The sequence below is a fragment of the Platichthys flesus genome, chromosome 16 (assembly GCF_949316205.1).
Source record: "Platichthys flesus chromosome 16, fPlaFle2.1, whole genome shotgun sequence".
NCBI lineage: Eukaryota > Metazoa > Chordata > Actinopteri > Pleuronectiformes > Pleuronectidae > Platichthys > Platichthys flesus.
Genome location: NC_084960.1, coordinates 13,367,803 through 13,390,796, shown reverse-complemented (window position 1 = coordinate 13,390,796; position 22,994 = coordinate 13,367,803). Strand labels below are relative to the sequence as shown.

Below are 22,994 nucleotides of genomic sequence, written 5' to 3'. Positions count from 1 at the left end.
CAAGAACTCCAAAATAATTAACGGTTCTCAGTTGATTGTATACCCCCCCCCCCCCCCCCGATAAGGTTTAAGAGTCCCCTTAAATTCAATCAGGCCACATTCAATTGCACCCACTCACAGATGAAGTTTACAGCACCTCAGCTTCAGTCAAGTCTTTTTAAACTGATTTTCATTGGGGAGCCAGATAATGACCTCAGTCCAGGGGAAGACTGTCTCGCCTGCTTTTGTGAGAAAAAATTTTGTTCAAGTTCCTGACACAATAGCTTAATTATACTGAACAAAACTAATTCTTGGTTTAATATTTAATGCTGTGCTTTTTATTTGCTGTAAAAGTACGCCATGCTCTGTCTGTTTCCTGCTGCGGTCACACTGTTTCCTACTCCACACAACAGAAGGGCTAAAGCAGAATGATCAGGATGGGTGTTGCTGATTGCCAGTTTCATAAATAGCTAGAGTGACGCCTACCTCCGCCTTATAAATCCATGTTTGAACTAGATCTGGATTTTTAGCTGGATCCGCACCAAATATCACACCCTCATGAATATTGGAGCACTAAACATGCCTCATTGCTTTCCTCTTGATCCATTAATTTATCTGAGTAATCATAGAAAATGTTGAAATGTGAAGAAAGCGAAAACATTTGTTTTCCTGGATCCCTGATCTGCACATAATGTAATGGGTTCTTTCGTGAACCATGACACGTCCTTCCACCAAGTTCAGAGATGATCTGTCGGGTAGATTTAGGATTTTTCAAGCAATCAAACTCAAACACTTCACCCCCCCCTCCCCTTCCCCCCATCCCCTCCATCGGCATAGTTGTGAGTCGATAATGAGGGAGTTATCATTTTCCAGTGAACTATTCCTTTAGGTGTTTATCGACCAAATCAATCTTTGGGTCACAGGGTCACTTTGTGCGCCTGTTATGTATTATGTGCGTGAGAGTGTGCTTCGTACATGTTCCGCAGCCAACCCCCCCCCCCCCCCCCCCCGGAACTTGACCTCAACATAACTGTATGTTTGACACTACGAGAAACTAATTTCCCCCAATAATCTGCAGAGCAATTAAAAAGGATTCAAGAGGTCAACCAGTAAATCTAGAAAACATCCTCCCTGGCCCCCAGTGCGCATCAGTGCCCTGGGCCCCTGTTGTTCTCTCATTTCCAAATAAATGATGATGTGGAGCCAGTGACGAATGTCTGTTTCTAAGGATGGAAGTTGTGTTAACAGGGTTTAGGGCTGATTTGATCTTGTAATCTTGTGTATGTGTCTCTGCTGGTGCAGAGCCGAGTCAAGGCGGGTTTGCGATCATAAGACCTGGGGAGTGAGGCCGGCAAAAAGCTGAATGAGGGAATGATGAAATTAGCTAGAGGCGGCTTGTCGCAATACAGCCTCTCCAAGCATTTAATTTACCAATTATTAGTTATTTACTCCCTCCATGGCTGTCTTTCTTTAGTGTCACTAAAAGTGAACTTTGAGTTAATAAACAGAACAAACTGAATTCAGCTCCCGCAGCAAATTCAACAACAACAGGCAGAGAGAAAAGTTGGTGCTTAGATAGACAAAAAGACGAAGAGGACAACAATATGTCCCCTCTGAGTATACACTCACACACAAAGCCCCGGTTAGGGCTTATAGTCTCTGCATAGAGCAGAGAGGGGCTTTGGCTTTGTAATGACAGCTGCCGCTGCAACTCTCATACTCCAAACAGACAATGCTCAGATAAAGGAAAAGAGAAAGGTAAATAAATGAGAAATATAAAATAAAGAATAAAAATAAAACAGAATCTCAAAGCTGGATCTGATGGAAAGGAATGATGAAACCAAAGACGGGAGAAAAGGTGAGAGGGAGAGACAGTCGGGAATCAGTGTTTCATTGATGTCGAGTCATACACACTGCAAAGCCCAAGCAGAATATCATAGCTGCAAAGAGAGAGGGGGGTTTTCAAACTGCGGATGAGCCCGGGCAACAATAACTGCACAAAGCCAAGGAGGAACCGAGGGAGTGAGATGTCTTCATCCCCTCATCTCCATGGTAATGGAACGGCCTGGCCTCAGACCATATACCTAACACAGTGGTCAGTCAGGGAGTCTGTGCATCGATAAATAAGCACAGTCAGGTTTGCAGGGAGGCAGCAGCTCCGAAACCCAGTAGATTTGTTCTGTTTTAACTTGGCTGGATGCAGGGCCACGTTCAGACCGGACACCTGAACGCCTCACAGTTAGGTTGGGCATCGTTTGTTTTCTCTACGAAACCAATGCTAAAAAGTTACTTAAAAAATGGTTCCGGTGCCTTAACGATGCCACAAAAAATGGTTCCTTTCAGAAAAGCCAAAAAACAAATGGTCAACGATAAGAATGGGTCTTTTATTGCTAAGACAAATTGGAAGATGAAATTTAACATATTTACGATAATAGTTTAAATAAATGTCTTTTTCCTCTTCTTCTTCTCTCAAATAACCGGCAGATCGCAAATAACAAGGTGCATACCGCCATCAACTCTACAAGCTGGTGCTCTCCGCTCTCGGCCGTTGGAATTCTTTCTCAACAAAGTTCAGCCGCACTTTTGGGACTCGAGTTTCAGCTAATATGTAACTGGAGGCTAATGTTTCGCGCGGCCAGAGCCATGTACTGATTGTCTTGTTTACTATGCACATGCTGTAATGTTTATGTTGCCTGTAAGCAAGGAACAGCTCAGGCACAGAAATCTGCATTGTGATCCTGTCCAGTAGGTACCGGCCGTGTAGGAAAGGATTTCGGTACCGATCCCTCCTCAGCGCATATTGAACACAGAGAAATGCTTAAAGATGCGCAGGAGCACAGAGATGTCGTATAAATGGCTTAATTGAGTCATTGCTCGTCTCTGAGGTGCTATCGCCTCAGTCTTTCTGCGAAGCTCTCTGGTGACAGACTTTCTTAAGGAAATCCCAGAATGCTGAAGAAGCCGGTGCAGCAGAGGCTGGTTAAGAGATAGAGTTGGAGTTGTGCTCCCATGCACAAATAGATAAATTATGTGTGCAAACACATAAACAAGTCAGAGTGTACTGTACTGTACTGTATTGCACACACACACGCACATGCACACACACACACACACACGCACGCACACACACACACACGCACACACACACACACAGGCACGAAGTGGTAGCATCTGGAGGTGCCAGTGTGTGCATCCCAGCTGTCTATCTGGTCCCCTATTAGTGGTGTGTGCCATCAATAGTGCCCAGGGGGGGGATCATCAAGCACCTCTCCATCCTCATCAACACGTCAGCCTCACTGCCCAAATTCAACTGATTAGCTGCAATAATGACTGGGCATAAACTAAACACGGGAAGGAAACGAGGAAACAGAGGCTGGGCAGCTGGGAAATGAAAAAAACACAGGGGTCCGAAACTGTCCATCCAAATTTTCTGGCCACGCTACGAGTGATGAATCGGCCGACGTGCCAGCCATTTTCATTTTGCTCATATTGAGAATTAGAGGCAAGTGAGGAGGTAAGAGGTGAGTTCAGGTCCCTCGTTTCAGAACCGCCACCAGCGTGTCATTTTGATTATGGCTTTGTCACAACAGCATTTAGCTGATGAGCACAGCACACTTTTAATGACCGGGGCTTGAGTGTCAAGTTCAATCAAAGGCCTCGCACACACTCTCCCACATTCCCTCTCTGATACTGACAGCCCGTCCTCTAATAACACCCTTTTCCACTTCTCACACTGCCATTACGTCCAAATTATACCTTTTGGCTTTCAGATCGATCATAAAGACAAAACCCTAAAATTCCAGGCAAAATCCTCCACCTCGCGCCTCATATTTTGTTCCCACTCGCCGATCATCTGTCTGCGATTCAGCCTTTTTGCTCTTGTCAATGTCAGTTTGTACAAATTCGTGGGGCTTGCGAGTCGCCTTCTGATGGGAGCATTCAGAGCTTGTCAGTCTGTCAAAAGAGGTAAACTCGTGTCTTCCGAGGCCGCCAAGAATGATGGAGGGTTTTGTCGGGGAGCTACGAGTTCGTCCAAATGTCCTGGTGGCTTTTCTCCCGTTCTCCCGAGGATGAGAAATGCTCATAATGAACTGAGACGCAGGCTAAACAAGTCAGAGATGACAGAATAAAGGGAGAAAACCCATTTAGGGAGGAAGGCTCGCGCTGTAGCCTTTGTGCGGGGAGACAGGTGGATCTGGGTATCGTTTGTTTAGATCCACTGACTTTGTCATTGTAAAATTAGATTGAAGTGGCTTTCCTCAACCCGCCCAACCTTTCTATCCGTCACACGTTCAGCAACATGGAGGTCAAGTTGAAGCACTGTCACAATGAATTATTCACGGTCTCCAGCAGATTAGCAGTTTTTTAAAACCTACATAACCCCGTAAACATACTGACTGCTAGAGGTATTCCATTTGTGGTAAATAACAACAATTGAATCTCGATGGACAATCGTGAAATATGTATGCAGGGAAAAGTAGCGGCACATACACAGACCAACAGGGACCCGAGGAGATGGGAAGCAGATGGAGAGGGAGAAGCAGGACGTGGCTGAATTCATATCGGAAAAAAAATTGGTGTATTGGAGCTGGAGGGAGATTATTATTATCGAGATTGAAACATTTTGACATATTTCCTCCATCAAGCAATTCTTCCATCTGGAAATTCTCTTAAATGAGATTCATGCATCACAAGCACAGATACCAATTTATATATGCTTCATAAATGGACAGTATTTCATACTTAGTGCTCCGTGTGATGATGTAGTTTTTATATATTAGCGTGGTCAAATGATGGCAGAGATGTGACAATTGTGCATGGGCCTGAAATCGCAGTGTAATTATGAAAAACTGCTGTTAGACTCGCTCCGTTCTGTCTTATGACAAAATCAATCCAGAACTATTTGTTCAATTTAATTTAAAGTTTAAAAATGTTATTTGACATTTTTATTTGAGGCGATAGGTCACATTTCAAAGCTCTTTTATACATGAAGAGGTAAGTAATTGGAATTTGGCAAACAGTGTTGGGGCATCTGCTCGTCTGGCAGCCTGCTGTAACGCGACATTATGGCAGAGAAACGGCTGCTATCTGTGCATCATATTTTTAATTTCATTATTTTCTTCTGCCTCACTTATCACTATCAAAAGTACAGCGGAAGTCTGGACGCATGGATGAGCGGACATGGAAGGGATGTGTATTTGAGAATGGCGGTGGTTTGGACCGAGGCGTGCGTGTGAGCGCCGGGGGCAGGGGAGTGGGAGCAGGCGATAGGGAAAGTGCTGTGTTTGGCCTGCAGCTGAGGCCCCTCAGGGCTGTCACTGCAGCCCTCCGTCTCATTGTATCGCTGTTACATAAGGCTGCTGCTCTTATGGCAACTCGAGATTGAGGAATTGCTTTGTTTTCACTTCTGTTGGAGGATGACATGCCCCTCCAGAAAACAGTTCCACCCCTCGGGCTATTGAAGCCCTTTCAAAAGACATTTAATTACAGTTCGTAGTTGGATTTTCCAACTCTGGTTCCTAAATTGTTGACATTTTGATAGGTTTTCACCTGACGGCAGCAGTTAGCCAAGCAACTGCCTCCTGGTATCCAGCTACTGCCGCTGCTGAGCGTGTGGTCGCGGCTGTGTGTGGGGTATAAGTGATCTGCATTCGACCAGTTTGAAGATGCCTCGAGCTCCGGGCTCGGGAACCTTGGAGCCAGGGGGACAGCTTTGTGATTGAAGCTCCTACGGCTCAACCCACATCCCCGGGTAACCGCACGGCACAGATATCAACCAGGATGGTTGTGGTGGGGTGGAGAGGGAGCAATGCATACGCCTGCCTCTGTTGGAAGCCAGGGAGTAAAGCTGGGTATAGTGGTTTAAAATTGGCTTATCAGCCTCGGGATATTGGGTTGGCATGTGCCACAGAGCGAGCCTCCCCCGCCTACTTTGGGTTCATCATGCAAAGCAACAACACACACAAACTACAAATGGCTTCCCGCGTTTACACACACTGCTGTGAGGTCTACTCTAGGCCTGAATCCGTCAGTTTCATACTACGTGCCTACAGCATTACAATGAGGCACAAACACATAAAATGAAGATGTCGGTATTCAATTTGTGTGCTCCGATTCGAGGAGTTCTTCAGCGGAGGCTGAAGAACTCTGATGTGTGGCAAAGAAGAAAAGCAGATGAGGAACAATTAGTGCTGAATGCAAAAGAGGCTAGGGAAGACGGGCCACAGGATTCCGTGATTCTCTCTCTTACTGATGATCTTATTATAGTGAATCTTACAGTTTCACCTAAAAGGTCAGACCCTTTACACCAAATGCCCTTTAAAAAAATCTCTTATACAATGACTAAACGCCTTTTCAATTTGATCCCTTTCTCATCCCCACCTCTCCCTGTGTTGGGTTCTTTACTGACTCTAATCTTAAAAGAGAGGAGCTGAAAATATTTGGCTCCTCAACCAATTTAAGGTTGCTTTGTGTCTTAGGATCTTATTTTTCTCTTAAACAAATAAGAAAGAAATGCCAGTGAAGAAGATAATGGTTTTTATCTGACACAAATCTTGTCCTTGAATTGTGAGTCATCTGGGTCATCAGCAGCAGACAGAAATACATGATCCTGCCTAGCTCTACACTGATGCTGCTGCTGATTTTCTGAAATGTCATCAGAGATTCTAAAACAGAATAAGCTCAGCCCTATACATTATTCAAATAAATACCAAAGATTATCAGCTTGGATGATGCATCACGTTATGAATGACACTAGTGATGGATGGGGAGTTGCAGCTACGGAGCGTTGCTGAAACGTACCTGCCCGTTGTGCTTGTGTGAGCTTGGAGTGGACCACGTCAGCCGACTCGATCAGTGTTCTGCTGGTTTGGATCATCTATAAAAAACAGGTTTGCATAGGATTAGTTTGCATCTCAGCATTGCACCAGGCATCCCGGAGAGCAAAGCAGAGGCCAAGCCAAACACAGAGCAAAGTTATTTCATATAAAATAATCAGAGGTGTTTCAACAGATTTGATACCTTCAACAGCCAGGCCTTTAAGGAAATCGTGTTCTCATGTAAATATGTTTATCTGATTTCTTATCCCAATTCAGCCAGCGTGTAAACAACATAGCAGGGATGTATTTTGCCATGTTCATAGGAAAAAAGCACAGCAGTCAGTTTATAGTGTTTAACGTTATGGGTTTGCAAAATGGAAATTAGGCCTTACATTTTTGCCTTCTCATATCTTCTCTATAACAGAACTTAACTGCTGATATATACTGTACATATTAAAGCTCAACCAATATGGATTGTTTGGGGCCGATGCAAATACTGATACAGATATCATAACAGGAAAAAATAAATTACCAATACCAATATACCAGAGGAAATTTGGCAATGTTTAATTTTGTATTATGAAATCCTTGTGATAAAGACATGTAATTGAGGCTTTACATATTTTAGGGTTTAACCATAAGCTTATTATAACTAACTATGAAGTAATAGAAATAAAACACAAAGTCAACCAAATACAACTTGAAGTACATGAACATAAACATAAACAATTATTCTGTCAAAACGATTTGATATAGGCAAACATTTATGCTTTATAGTATGTACAAGGCTCTTATAGGTCAGTCGATAAATCAGCTGGCTCTAGAACATCAGCTCTCGGTATATGAACATAAAACCACTTCTGCCTGTACAGTATGTTCTTATTCATTCAATATTTATTCCAACATCCTCACTCTCTTGTAAAGTTTGTATCACAATCCTGTACATACCAGTATAGTGTAACAATCTGGCCTGATTGCTTTCCAGCTCCTCTCTGCATATCAGATCTGTATGTTTGAGTCTGTTTATATATACATGCGTCTGTATCTCTCTCTTCTCTGCTCGACATGGTGTGATGGAGGTTTAAAGCTAACTCCAGGCATATCTGCACTGAATTGACATGTGTATTGGTACCACCAGTGAAAAAGGGAAGTGTGGGAGAGATGCTGCTTCCTATTTTCACCCCCACATTTGCGTCTGACATCACAGTGGGGTGTAGTTTGAGCCCTAAACCTCATCCCACAGGCTGAGGAGAAGCAGCTGGACCAGCCCTTCAGTGCTGAGGAGGAAGCTAATGTAGTTTAACACTCCTGTTTGCAGGGAGACAGGAAGGGGACTCTACACAAACTGTGTGTGTGTGTGTGTGTGTGTGTGTATGCGTGTGCGTGTGTGTGTACATGTGCATGTGCATGCCGTTTCTTGTTCTGCTATCCTAATGAGAGATGGTCTCAGTGCAGACAATTTTGTAAAGTGAGCTCAGTTTAGACAGTGCCTTCCTCAAGGGGACGTTTGAAACCTCAAGTAAAATCATAAAAATGCAGAGGCTTTGATGTTTAATGCATTAAGTATCCGATGAATCTACATTTCCATGAATCTCTTGCCTAGCCTCCACAGAATGGATGTCTGAACTGTGAAATGAATGGCAGCAGAAGTGGAAGTAAGACAAACAACAAATATTTCCATTGAAAAAAGAGAATAGTCTTGAATGCAGCTTGTACCTGTCTCCTTGCACTGTGTACCCTGTACAACACTCCGCTACATATACTGGAACACTTACTTCACATCATATGTGATATGTGTTAATATAAACCATATTGCTACTATATATCATTTTATACAATAATATTGTCTTTTGCACACTCTGTCTACATATTCTTACACTCATAGTATGTCTTCCAGTATTATATTAACTATTGTATAGTCAAATACTTATATTTATACCTCTACTATATTACCATTACCATCATCTTGCCACTGCACCTTATCTACCTATTTATCTTGTGTTTCTGTTTTTATTCTTTCTACCTCAATATTTTTTATTTTATTTTTGTATTGTATTTTATTGTATTCAAATGTACAGGCTGCTATGACGACTTAATTTCCCTTCGGGGATGAATAAAGTAATCTATCTATCTATCTATCTATCTATCTATCTATCTATCTATCTATCTATCTATCTATCTATCTATCTATCTAAGATGAGTCTAAAAAGAAGTCCAAGCTCTTTTTACCTCAGCCAAGGATGTTATATTTTTGTCTCAGGTTGTTTGTTTGTTTGTTTGTTAGCAGAGTTACAGAGCAGATTACCACAGAAACCTGGTGGAAGGATGTGGTATGGGTCAGTAAAGAGATGGATCTGGATTAGGGGGCGTATCCACACCGACAGTTTTAATTCTCATAGAACAATTCATGGATGTTGACGACAAAAAAACAGGTATGCTTAGGGGACTGATATGTAAGAGTGTATACAATTTGATGATGAGCGAAATAAAATTCCAGATCTAATGAATGTTAATGTGGTTTCTGTTGGTCCTTGGTGGAGGAATGCTCTGTGTCCTTTTAGTATCCATTTAGTATCTTTAGTATCTCCATGAGAGGAGTAAAGATGTATGGACAAAATGGACACATTATTCTCATCTACATAAACAACTGCTGTTTTATGTTCAAGCTTTTTGGGCACATTTAGAATTTAAAGATCATGGTATAATTGTAATTCAAACATACAACATCGGTGTGCATTTCATGTATTCGCGCACATGAGCGTCACTGACCTCATGTTCAGCTCAGTCTTAAAACAGCCACATGAAGGGGAGCAGGGACACACATTGCACACTGATACGCTACAGTAAACGGCCTGGCGTTGGCAGCAATGTTGCTATGAGGTCACAAGCATATACACACACACACACACACACACACCTCACATACACACCAAACACACCCACACACTGGGTCATCTGTTCTACAGTGGGGAGCATGCCAACAAAGCCAGTCTTTGGGAAGCAAACACAATCCCACGAACCAAAACATACCCGAGCCCCAGGACAGGACTATGGTTTAATGTACGTGCTTCCTTTCATAGAGAGAGAACAAGGTGCAGGGATATTATTATGCACTGGAAAATGAACAGACAGGCGAGAGTGACAAGACCTGAAAGACTTTATTTCTGACATTTTTGTGATGTCCTTATTAATTAGCTTACAAAAAATACTATTAATCATCAATTAAGTACTGAACATCCAATCAGGTAAAATGGACGACAAGTGTTATTTGGGGGTGTGTGGGGGAGGGTTAAAGGGTGTGAATGTGGGTAGATTTGGATGTTTTCATTTCTGGGTGTGAAGCTCAGCTTGTCCCCAAAAAGCGTGTACTGTGGAGTGGAGCGTGAGAGTTGCTCTGACAGCGCCAGGAAGTCTCCTGCATGGTTAGGGCTTCATAAAAGCCCGAGCAGATGCGTTCTGGGAGCTGCACCCTGCGTCGCCGTTGATGTCACGCACCGCTGGAGGTGTCGGCGGCAGGAGGAGGAGTGCAGGGGTGCAGCAACCTCGTCCCCTCTCCTAGTGACCCACTCCCCCAGCTCCCACCAAGCCTCACAAAGGAAGAGGAGAGGGGAGTAGAAACAGCGGGTGATAACTAATTACAGACAGAGTCCTCCCAGGCCCTTTTGGGCCGTGCCGATGTCAATGGTGAAAAATGCAGTGTTCATGTAGGAGAGGAGGCAGGATGGAGAGGGATGTGTGAAATTATACAATGACAAGCCTCAGCTGACAATCTGATTGATCACATAGGTGGTTTGAGACGCGTTTTAAAACACATCCAGCAAATCAAATCTTAAACAATCCACCATTAAGGGAGGGAGCAATATAACCATCTGCCATGTGGAGGCTTTTTCCTGTTTTATTTTTATGAGCCCAGCACCTACAGATATCTGCACAGAGCAGGAAGTGCTTATCACAGCATCATGGGACAGGAAAGACTCTGATATCATACTTGAAAGCCTGAGTGCTTTTTTTTTATCTTTATCTGAAGTAGAAATGTACTGAGATGCATACACAGTATAACAAGAGAGTTATTGTCTCAAAGGAAGACCTGTGCAATATTCATGACTCCTGTCGGAGTTCTGTCTTTTGTCATGCTCCACCCACGCACCACATGTCCCCAGACTGTCTTTCTGTTCCCAATACCCACCTGCTTACCTGATTCCCGACCACCGGAACCGTTTCTCATTTCTCTCATTTGCTAATGTCCCCTGTGTGCTCTTCATGCTGTAACCACTCCTCCCTAGTACCTCACTTGCTACTTGTCTGCTCTCTGTTACCTGCTGCCTGCGTGCATACCCACACGCATGCTTGTTGGCCTGCTTTTTATCATACATTCAATGAATCTGTGTAGCCCCAGCCTACTTGTGTGTCTGCAATTGGTTCATATTTACTTATACTTTACTTTTGATTTAAATTCAACACAAATTGGATACAGGCTTGCTTTTTCACTTTCTTTTATAATTGAAATTTTTCGGTTTCCCAAATTATAATTCATGGATCTTGGTTAAGAAAGGCATTTTTAGGGGACTGATATTTATGAGTGTGTACGTCTTGGTGCAGATGATAAAATGAAATCCCAGTCTATAGATAAAGCTGATATATCAGAATCTGTATGACATAGGTACCGGAATAGGCCTTAACATTTTTTTTTGCAGGTCACTTACCATGTCATAGGCGTTGAACACTTTGCGCAGTAGCTCAGGTACAGGACCCTGAGCCTCCATGGTCGGGTAGGTCTCGCTCAGGTCCACCGTTACCCTCAGTGACCGCTCACTGTTCGTCAGCCAGCTCGACACTGTGAGGATGCACTGCTTCATGTTGGCCGCGGGGGTCAGGCCACACAGCTCCTTGAAGGACACCGTGGCATTCTGGGAAGAGAAACACCAGCAGTGAAAAAAATGCACAAATAAAAAGACAATTAAAATTTTCCAGTTTAAATAAATAACTACAACAATTGGAAACATGAAGGAGATTTAAATTTGGCGGTTTATGATCTGAAAAGAGATGAGCACCAGTAAAAAAAAATCGTCCACACACCTGACCATGCAAGACTTAAAGGAAGGAAACTGATTTTACGAGCTATTGCAGAGATTGATCGGCTGAGAAAAACACTGGAGCACTCAACCAACTAGGCATCTCCAGTGCTCCAGGCCCCACCCAAAGGTTCCTGGATTTTATGAAAAACTACAACCCACTGAGCAGGGACTTTTTCTGTGGATAAAAATATTTCCCTGGAACTAAATTTAGACTCTGCTCCCTGAGGTTGAAATGCCTAGTACCTGCAAGGGATCCCAGTTCCTGTGGAAAGCTCTTGTGGTCGAAACCTGGCATATATTGACATAAATATTATAAATGTGTCAGTTGTCCCCGTAAAGTTATTGCACTTGGCAAATTAAGTGATCGTGGTCCTAAAGGAATGAAACATACTGTGACCTTGAGTGAGGAGATTTAATCAGAGTGCTCATGATACTCCCCTCAGACCAGAAACAAGATAAGATTGCAGTGAGTCTTTCTTTTGGTGACAGTGCAATTGGGCAAAATCAGTGTCCCACGATGTAATTCTGCTCATCCTTCTCTTTCTTACTTTTGTCATTTTCTTTTCTCACCTTTCTTTCACGCTTTGTATTACCTAATCTCTGCCTTAATATGTTCCAGTTTCTACATGGACAACTGAACATTTTACAGAGAACAAAACTACAATTGCTCTGAGTTGAGCCGAGGCTGAACAATACACATGATTGTCTAGTTCTCTTAGCAGAAATGTAAAAGTAATAAGGGACGGTCTGATAACTTAAATGTTTTACTTGTCATAACACCAACTAAAAATTCAAAAATGCATATAAGTAAATATACTCCTGGATCCGCCCATTAATCAGCATCTGCTTTAAAATTGAATTGATTCTTTCTTGGACCAGACCTCATCCCTCCACCAAGTTTGGTGTAAATCTGTATAGGTTGTGTAACTCTGCTAACAAATAACCCAACAACTAACATACCACCAAACAGACAGGGGAGGAAGGTATTTTTTTAAATTCAAAGAAAAGAAGGCAGTGGATTTCAGGTTTGGAGCCCTAACAGAAATGTGCCAATCGTTTATATCTTCCATTTATTCCAGTCCAGTTATAAATCCAATGTTATCACTGCCATGTAACAAGCTGAAGTTGGTTCACAACCAATTGTCTCCCCCCAATTGAATCATTTCTTTTCAGTGTATCTGCCCGCAAGCCCAACAGTTACCCAGCTATTTGACCATCAACTTAAATGACAGTTCACCATATTCAAGAGCAGCTGCAACTCAATTTAATCTCGACTGTTCTGCCAGCCTCAGTTTTCCTCTCTGTCTCTGGCTCAGTCTCAGACCTCTGCTGTCTGTTTTCCAGCCACAACACAAATAGAGTCTCTGCACGTCTGGGTTCAAAGTCCGCTGCTCCAGCAACCAGGCAACTGTCCCACACAGCGTTTCATTCTTCTGCCAGCATGGGAATTTAAGCTGGTTTTTTCACAAAGCACCCTTTGGTTAAGTGACAGCATGAAAAAGCGAACGTGACAGAGGGAGGCTGGGAGAATAGAAAGGGACGGAGAAAGACAAAAAAAAAAGTAGTGGAGAAGAGAAATGGAGACGTGGAGAAGAGTGAGTGTGATGATGAGGAGACGTGAGGTCAGGTAAGAAGGTATAAGAAGAGAAGAAAGGGGACAGTACAAGAGAGGGAACTAGCCATTGTAGGATTTTGGGAATCTGTCCACACACTGTTCAGTGTGGGAAACCAGCTGCCTCCCGGGGCTAGACCTCCAGCTCCGCAGGAGAATCCCCCTCAACCGCCCTCTCTACCTGAGAGGATGTCACTGCGAGGCTTGACCTTCCTGTCGACCGAGAGGGCGGCCAGGGGATAAGATCGCCATCTGTATGCTGAACCTCAGCTACAGTTAACACCTCTTCGGGCAGTTGAGCACGGCCGTGGAGGAACACAATGGTGGAAGCGGGACAGCTCTGAGGCTCTGGAATACCTGCCGGTGTGTGACTATGGCCGTGTGCGAATTGTGAGCATGTATGTGTTTATGTCTCAGTGTGGTCTGAGCTGAAGTCATTAGCATTCATTATGCCTCGAATAATTGCATGCATGTGTGTGAGGGACCACATGCATAAATATTTTTGCGGCATTAAAAGCCATATTGTTTCCAACCCATGGTGTTACAAAAGCCAATGAATGGCTTGTGTTTTTAATTACTCCCTTCCCCCCGCCTTACTCCCCTTCCAACATTCCCAAATGAGAGCTCTGTGTCCGGTTACAACACTGCTTTTGTTTCTTTTTGCCCCTCTCTCTCTCTCTCTCTCTCTCTCTCTCTGCTTCTATCTGTGTACCTCTCTCTCTCTCTCCCTACAGCGTTGATTTGTGCTGAATGGACCCATGATGGCACACTCACACATTACAGCAAATACAAAATAAATTCCAAGCAGGCAACACGCCACTAGCTCGATCAACACTTTATGAGGTCCACGGGCAGCAGCACACACTCTACTGCAGAAATAATTGATTTGCTGTGGAGTTCTACATACGAGGCATGGCGACCAATCATGTCTGCCCACTATTCAGTGTTCATGGATTTCCTCAGTGTTGTTAACAATCAAATGGACTTCTTCTTTCAGTGGTTATTCAAAGCACGCCACCTGGATGCTTTGCTGTTTGAGGATAAAAGGAATCATAAAAGAGCTCGGTGGGGTGAAATAACAGCAACATCTAAAGTGTGTGCATCTGTGTGTGTCTGTGTGTGTGTTTACGTACAGATTTCATGGCTCTGGATGGATAGATTTAAGTGACCAAGGGTACAAAAGATGGGTGGCATATGGTTTGCACTGTCGCCTAACAACACAACAGCTCCAAAATCGAACCATACACATCAATTAAATGCTACTCAAATATAGGTAGTTCTTCTCACATATCCAAGTGTTCATTGATTGCTTTTAATTAGTTCTTTAATGCTATAAAAAAGGGGCTGAAATGGCATGATTGACAGCAGAGACTAAATCATGATGGGTTAAGTCTGTGTATCTGTAGGACATCACTGTTCGATCCCTTGATGCGCAGGTTCGAACATGTCAGCAAACCAAGGAGAGTCAGGAGTTTGACAAAGACGTTCAGCTCAAGTTAACTGGAGACTCTATTGCCTGTAGGTTTGAATGGTTTCTAGTCATTCTAAATACAGTCAATCCTGGAATATGCCGGCAACCTGTCCTGCCCTGCCTCTCGCCCACTGTCAGCTTGTATTGGCTCCCACCCACCCGAACCCTCAAAGTTAAAGCTGTGAAGAGAAAGGATGGATGGATGGCTGAATGGATGGCTGGGTATGAAAGATATTCCTATCTCTTGTTAATGCAGAGTCTTAGCTTCAAGTCATGCGATTCAGAAGTTTCCGGTCTGGTTGCTACCTTGTGGGTTGTTGGCCACAGGCCATGCTGCTGCCCTCTGGATCCACGGCACCAGGCTCCACACAAATAGCCTCCACAAAGCTCTCACAACACTTTTTACATTTAAAAGGCAAAGGCCTTATTCCACCTTGATTGATCCCTTTCATCGCCTTCCTCTTAACTTCACCTCTTTCATTTATTCCCTTCAACTTTGATCTCTTCATTTCAAAAAGAAACATTTCCATTTCAAACATGAGGGTGGTGTGGTTTGGATTCAACGCTGTTTGATCAGGTTGAAAACACTGATTCACATTTAATCATCTGTCCACCAAATGACATGTTTCATCCAGGTCTATGTATTGAATTCAAAGCCATTCATTATGAGAGACGATTCAAAGCCTGTGACACTGATTATTTCCATTTTAAATAAGAGTTTGTTGACTTGAGTTTTACAGAAGTTAGGATGTAATGTATTAGTCTGTGTCAGATTTACAGGGCTGTCTTCACAGTGAGCCATGTTTCATTTAATGTTTCCTTGCTGATCACATCCGAGCAAAGATTGGGATCTGATATCAAACTGCTATGGTGTCCATTTGTCACAGGAAGAGTTTTGGCTCGGCCAGAAAATACCACAGCATTAAATTCCATAACGATCGTTCATTAGTTGCTCAAATTCACACTGAAATTGACTTCTTCTTAGAGTCTAAGGATGTAATTTTAAAATGTTACTCTAATGAATTTGATAGGATCCCTTTCCCCATTACAACACGCAAATGTTTCTCTTTTTCTAGGGGTATAGGGGAGTAAAATGATCATAACATGCCTAGTTCTACAACTGAAAAATGCTTTACAAAATGCAGCAGGAGCTCTTATCACATCTCATTGAGTTTGGTTGGGTCTTTTGTTTGCTGTGTAATTAGACTGACGTTACTGTTCAATAAAGACAGATGGACAGAGCGTGGTATTTATGACTCACATTAATAAAAAGGAGAGTTATATGTGGCTTCTTGATTTCTCCTTACATGAGCCATTAACATTTATTTGATTTTACACCTGTGTCAGTCAATCATTCACAAGATAGCGGGGGACTGGTGAGATATCAGGGGTTTGTCAACTACTCATTACCACACATATTAAAGTAAGGCACGTGTTTATAAGCAAATATAAATACATGAAAAGGTTTTTGTTATATTAATTAGAGTATCCTTTTTATATTCCAATATGAGTCTTTATGTAAAATAAATAATGATCTCTTCCTTCATTCTTTTACATTACTGTCTCATTTTTTGTTCATACTTGTACATTAGCAATTTATGTATTTTGAAATGTTATATGAGAGGACTGTTTAAAGTGTCTTCTTAAATAAGTAAGAAAAAAAGCTTGTTTGGGGGTTTGACTATTAGATCAAGGCAGATTTACAAACTACCTACTTTTGATCTCATTTACATGTAACACGATTATGTTGACACATTTTCCCCTGACTAGACAGAGCATTGTTATCAACAGTCAAGTGAACACAGCAAGATTTTTTGTGTTTAGAAAAGTATCAGAGCAAGAACGAGCCTGCCACTCTGACAACCAAGAAACCCAACAGGGAATGAAAAACGCTCCCTTACCCTAATTTGAAGGGCGAGAAAAATGAGAAAAGCTTTGCATCACACCCTTCAGTCATCACAAATTAAATAATAAACTGCATTGAAAGACTTCTGATTCTTTTAATGGACCAAATATTCTCCATGGTTACTAATCTTCATTTGTTCAAGTAGAGGAGTAGAGAACTAAGTGCCTAGCAACCTAGTCATCTCCCGGGGGCAGCAATTGTCCCTCATTAATGATTACACTATTCATAAACCTTATAATTGTACAGCAATGTCACTTTATTACAGCTCTCTTCTGCAACATGAATTGAGCACACTCAGAGACAAGCCCCTATCCACAAGAGCAAGTGAAATTAGTCCAATTAGAAACAGTTGCATCAGTTTGGAACTCTTAAAGGAACACATCTACTTTGACCCATACAAACATCCAACAAAATACACAAATTTAGGAAACAGGTGTCGAAGATGGCTTAATAGAATAGGCCAGTTATGCCAAGATAAACCCAATCATCACAAAGCAGTCTTAGGCAATCAAAAGGATAAAAGGAAAATCCTATTCCATATAACCCAGTTTAACAGAAACAATATCAACAATGATTTTGTGTCAATGTCTCATTAATACATTAAGTCTGTAGTTCCTTACCTGCACATTCTCTCTAAGGTCTGTGGCCTCCCTGAGGGGCTGGGTGGATGCCCTGAAGAGCTCATCTACTACTTTGATCCCTGTGGTCTTGCTGGTGGTGTACTCCCGCGCCTTTCTACCTTTCCTGACAGACAGACCCCTCTTATGTGCCTTTCCTCCACCTCTCCTGTTGGTGATAGCTACATGGACAAACAGGGTGGTGTTAGGTAGGAACTCTCCCGTAAGAGACTGTAGAGGGACATGTCTGTAGCCTGGCTGTAGGCACTCAAATGGGATGGTGTACTGGCCAATGAACTCGTCTCCAATGTAGTCATCATCAAGCACCACAAAGCGCAGCACTGCAAGTTCTGGTAAATTGATCTGGAATTCAAAGCTCTCATCAAAAATAGGATTATCGCCATTCTGGGACACAGTCTTGGTTCTTTGCTCAGCACAGTCAGCTGGGATGCCATGGATCTCCACATATATGTAGGGTTCCACCACATCACCCTTTGCAGCAGAGCCACGAGGCTTGGGCAGATTCTGCCCACTGATGACCTTAATGTGAAGAAGCTGGGCAGACACTCCAGGCAGGGAGTCTCGGGCATTGGCACTGAAGTAAGACACCTCCTCTCTCATGATCGCTGGCCGCAAAACATACCCACAGTTGCCATTTTGCCGAAACCAACCAAGGTTGAGGTCCATCATTAAGCCTGGAGTTTGGTAGTTCATGGCCACAATCTGGCAGCCACACTTCCAGAAATCCTGGGGGTTCATGTTGCTGGCATCAATTCTCATTGGTGTGGGATACACCCTGGAGAGAAAGCGCTTGTTATAACAGACAAATTCCTCTGGGAACTCATTGGCAAACCTGTTTGCATCTACCTCATTGAAGGAGCAAATCTCCCAGTATTTTTGGTCCCTCTTTGAGATCTCAAAGTCCCTGAACTGGACAGACTTGCAGAGAGATACAAGATCAGACAGCTCCCTGCAGAGTCTGAGTCTCTTGAAGCCCGAGCCATTTATTTGGTCCCTCTCATCAGACCCAAGTCTCCGGGACATTTCAAGACCCTCCTCCTCATCTGTCACATCCCCTTCAGTTTCAGTGCTGCTGGGTGGTAGCCTCTTACCCTTCAGTAGAATTTTACCTTTGAGGTTCTCAGGGGAGGGGAGGTAGTTTTCCTCCTTGTTTGGGGGTTCAACATACAGCTTATCACCAATAATCTTCTTCACATGCTGTGCCATGACCTTCTGCTGGGGGACGCAGCAGTGGGCCACCAGGCAGAGAATCAGGGCATACTCAGAGCTCTCAAAAGCGTATTGGTTTATAATGTCCAGAACTTTAGAGAAAGCTAGCTGTGAGGCAACCGAACTACCTACATACACCACGGGTTCGTTATCAGGGCCATCCCATACAATGACCTCAATGCTGCGACAGCCCATCCTTAGAGCTCGAATGTAGCTGCTGATGTCTGAAGAACCCCAGAAATGGTCTTCCAAAAGGGAGGCATTATGCGAGGAGTTGATGTAGTAATGGGACAGAGGTTGGGTCATATCCTGGCACACACGTTTGTGCAGGGGGTCAAAGATGTGGCATTCGGAGGAAAGGAGGTAGTGTGTAAAGCCATCAATGGAGAGGTAGCTCCTTTCCCTGCCTTCAGCGGATGGCTCAAATTTATGAACAATATCCCTGCACATGTCCTCCGTTACACCTTCTACACCCTGCTCCACCTCAACAAATAGCATCAGGTCTTTACTGTCCAGATACTCCTTGTTACTTGAGAACTGCACCAGTAAGAAGAAAATCTCTGGCCGTGTGCAGAGCTCACAGTACGCCTCCACAAAGGTGTCCATATTTATTGCCTCTCCATATTGGTCTTTCGCTTTCTGGAGTTCCTTGAATTTCAGCTCTATCCTGGACTCTTTCATTCCAGGGTTGAGTCCCTTGATTATCTGGGTGGCCCTAAACATGTCTATGTGTCCATCCTTTTCCATATCTGCTAGCTCAAATACTGAGCCAATCCACGAGGTTCTCAGACTTGGTTGGCTGGGCTCCATCATGTCCACAGTGTGCCGGCCATAAGACACAAGATACCTCAGGCCCATAACCCAGGTGCTGACAACGTCTGCCGTACTGGCTACCAAATCTAACGACTCATAGTTATCCCCGTAGATGATTGAGAAGGCGCATTCATCAGGGAACTGATCTGAGAGACCATTGCTGCGCAGAACAGGAGTTTTCTTCCCCAAACGGACCTCCTTAATGCTCTTGATCTCCAGTTTGGCTTTCTCTGAGTCCTTCTTAGATGGCTCCCAGCGGAGCCAGTGCATGTCTGGGTCCAGCAGGAAGTATCGGTTGTACATGCGTGAGTTGGAGCGCACCTTCTTCATCTCACAACCCTCCAACATGAAGGCCATGCAAGCAGCTGTGCTGTTGATCTTGCGGTCATTTGGCATTGAACTAAAGGACACCGTCTTCTTCCTCACCTGCCTCTGTTTGGAACAATCCTGGAAACAAAAGGATGGGGGGGAAGAGAAAAAGTTCTTGATTAGACTTAAGATTTTACCTGAATTCAAGAAAAAGCAGCTATAACAATTATGTATAGAAGGGGAGGGTGATAGATTAGAGAGCAGCTTTACACAAGACAGATACATTACATTGTTACAGAATTAACCCTATACACAAATACAAGCTATTATGCTGCTATTGCAATAAATACAAATATAAAAAGGTAGAGCAAACAGCTAGTGGTGCTTGTACAAAATGCAACTGCTTGGCTTTTCACACATCATCTCACTCCGGTTATAGCTGTCTTAAATCACTACTGACAGACTGCATCGCTGAGCTGCTGCTCTCTTATGAGCTAGTGTGCATCCTTGTGTCTTCAGGAAGGGGCCTTCTGGATGTTCTCAAGTGCAAAAGATAAAAGGTGACCAGACATTGGTACTAAAGGGCCCTGAGTTCTGGAGCTCCCAGTCTGAGGCTGTGAGACTCACAGAATCAGTAAAAAAATTAAATAAATTCCTTTTTAAAAAGGCCTTTTAGAAATGTTTATATTTCATCTTATACTCTGTTTAATTTGTATATTGTCCTACTTTTATCCTATTCTGGATGGTTCAATGATGGTGTAGCTTTGTTTGTATTTCATTTTGCCTTTGTTTAGCACTGCAATACTGTTTTCAAAGGTGCTATATTATTACCATTAGCAGTATACTACAGTGCTGAGTGGGCACCATGTGGTGTCTTCTTTGACATTTCACTATTGAAACTCTGAAGATGATTCAATTTTTCTCATAATATATTCATCACAGTCCGATGTCTTCAGGAATTATTTTATTCTCATTTAAAAATTGCCTCTCTTTGTCTAACTATTCTGCTTATAGTTTAAATTGCATAACTTTATGTAAAGGCAGAGACCTTCTGGGTTATTCCCTTGAGACAAATCATAGTATACTGCATGAGGCCTTTTTTTTCTCTAAAACAGTATTAGGAACATTAGAGGAGGTTTCATTTTACCTCAGAATTGCAAATTAGATATTCTGGATAAATATTCATCATGTGGGAGACCCAATGTGGGAAACATGCATTGGTGGCCAGCCAATTCCGAGGTCATTGAAGTGTTTGTTGTAATTCAGAGGAGACCGTCGCTCTGCAACAACCCAGACGAGAGCCAAGCTGGTGAAAGTATTGAAATAGAAACTCAAAACACCACATGCCATGACATGGCTGAACTTATGCAGCTTTAAGGTCTGTGAGCCGAGCTGGCAGAAATCAGACAGACAGTGCTGTCCTGCAAGTAAAGCAGAGTAATCTCGATGCTCTTTCTTGTTCCACAACTTTTGTTCTTTTTTTAGTTTCAAAGAAAAAGAAAGATATAAAGTGCAAAGGGCCTCCAAGGCTATGAAGAAGATACTATGTCTTCCCCCGTAGACAGTGACTGCCTGTACAGGTTCGATGGATCTCCCCAGTGCGTGGTTCAACACTAGCCACAGTGAAACACCTCAGAGCCATCTGTCTTCCACCTGACGGTCAGAGGCAGATGACGCCTGGCACCTCATCACAATTAATGAGCGCCACTTCATGCAAAGCTGAAGAAAAGACATGATCATCACTCTCTGCCCCTGCCCTTGTTTTACGACCTCTATCTCTTTACCTCACACATTAGTACCACCAGGAAATTTTCCACATCACGTAATCCACAAAATTCTTCAGAGATAAATATGGTTGAAAATAACTTCTGAAATTTTCAGTGAGTGCCTTTACTGATCTTGCAACAGATGCTCTTTTGTGTCCAATGGTGCTTGGACCACCTGGGCTGCTCCCTATGTGTCAGAATAGAGGTTACCTAGAATCCAAAGTAACACATCTCTTAAAAGATCTATTTTTTTAAACAGAACAGAAACACATTTGATCTATCCTCTGATTTGCAATATCAGCCAGATGGACATGAACACTGACTGACTGGGATATTGGGGATATGTGTAGAAAAGCTCAGCTTACTTTGCAGACACTGCAGTGGTAAGGAGGGGGGGGGGGGGGGGGGGGGTCTTTCAGGTCTGTGTGTTGTTTCCAGGCCTTCTTTAGGGAAGTACAAGCCACAGAGTGTGTGAGGGGTAATCTCATGTACCATTACCATGCTGTTGGACGACCAGGCAAGACAACATGCTGCTATCCTCAGCCTCTCCATCATAACCAAGCAGGCAAACTGTGGGCTTGATAGGGCTCATTTCACTCACCATTGAAATTTACATTTAAAATCATAAGGCCGGTGACCTAGAGGTACAACAATTAATTAGACATTATGAATGATTATTTCACTTTAATATTTTCTGTTAAACACCTTTCTGGCTTATTATCTAAAATATAGAGTCTATATTTTCCTACATGCAGCCGTCACTTTTCCCTTGATTGAGCTTTCCTGGGTCACACGCTATCACCACTGTTTCACAGCCCCTGGGGTCTTTCCTGGTAGAGATGTCAGTATTCCTGTGTGTGTGGGAGTGTGTGTGTGTGTGTGTGTGTGCTTCTGGCTCGGCTGCCTGTTGCTGCATTGTAGTGGTGATATGAGGGTATTTTGGTGATCCTCCACACCTACCCCCATCCTCTTTCCTGTCGTACCACTTGCCGCCTCAGGCTGGGTCAAACATTCCCTGATGGAAAGGTGAAACTGCTGGGGCCGGGCAGGCTGTGAAACAAGGCCCCCAACATCCTCTGAAGGTCAGAGGTATGTCCACACACACTCTACCTCCTGTCACTGTCGTCACTCCAACGGCTGGGCAACAGGACAACTCATCGCAAGATGTGAAGAACTCAACTCTGGGGAGGCAATTAATGCAACATGAGCTCTCAGGTTGCCTGTTGCACTGCAGTGAACCACTGAGTGGATTATGCGTAAACAATAATGCTTTAAAATGGTAAAGTGGTTCTTTTTATAGACATCCTATTTAGTATAGTTCTACGGTAATTATATTTCGAATCATATGGTTAAATGTAAGCAGCACAGTGGTGCAGTGGTTTTCTGTGTGGAGTTTAC

General features: G+C 43.2%; 1 protein-coding gene across 1 annotated transcript in view; it reads right to left on the bottom strand.

Annotated features, from left to right (window-relative positions):
• Nucleotides 1–22,994, bottom strand: part of LOC133970975 (uncharacterized) — a gene marked incomplete at its 3' end in the record, with an annotated part of 129,961 nt that overhangs the window by 6,000 nt on the left and 100,967 nt on the right. Inside the window, 3 exon segments of the mRNA XM_062408141.1 lie at nt 6,781–6,856; nt 11,501–11,704; nt 17,482–19,968. Coding sequence (XP_062264125.1) covers nt 6,781–6,856; nt 11,501–11,704; nt 17,482–19,968 — 2,767 coding nt within the window.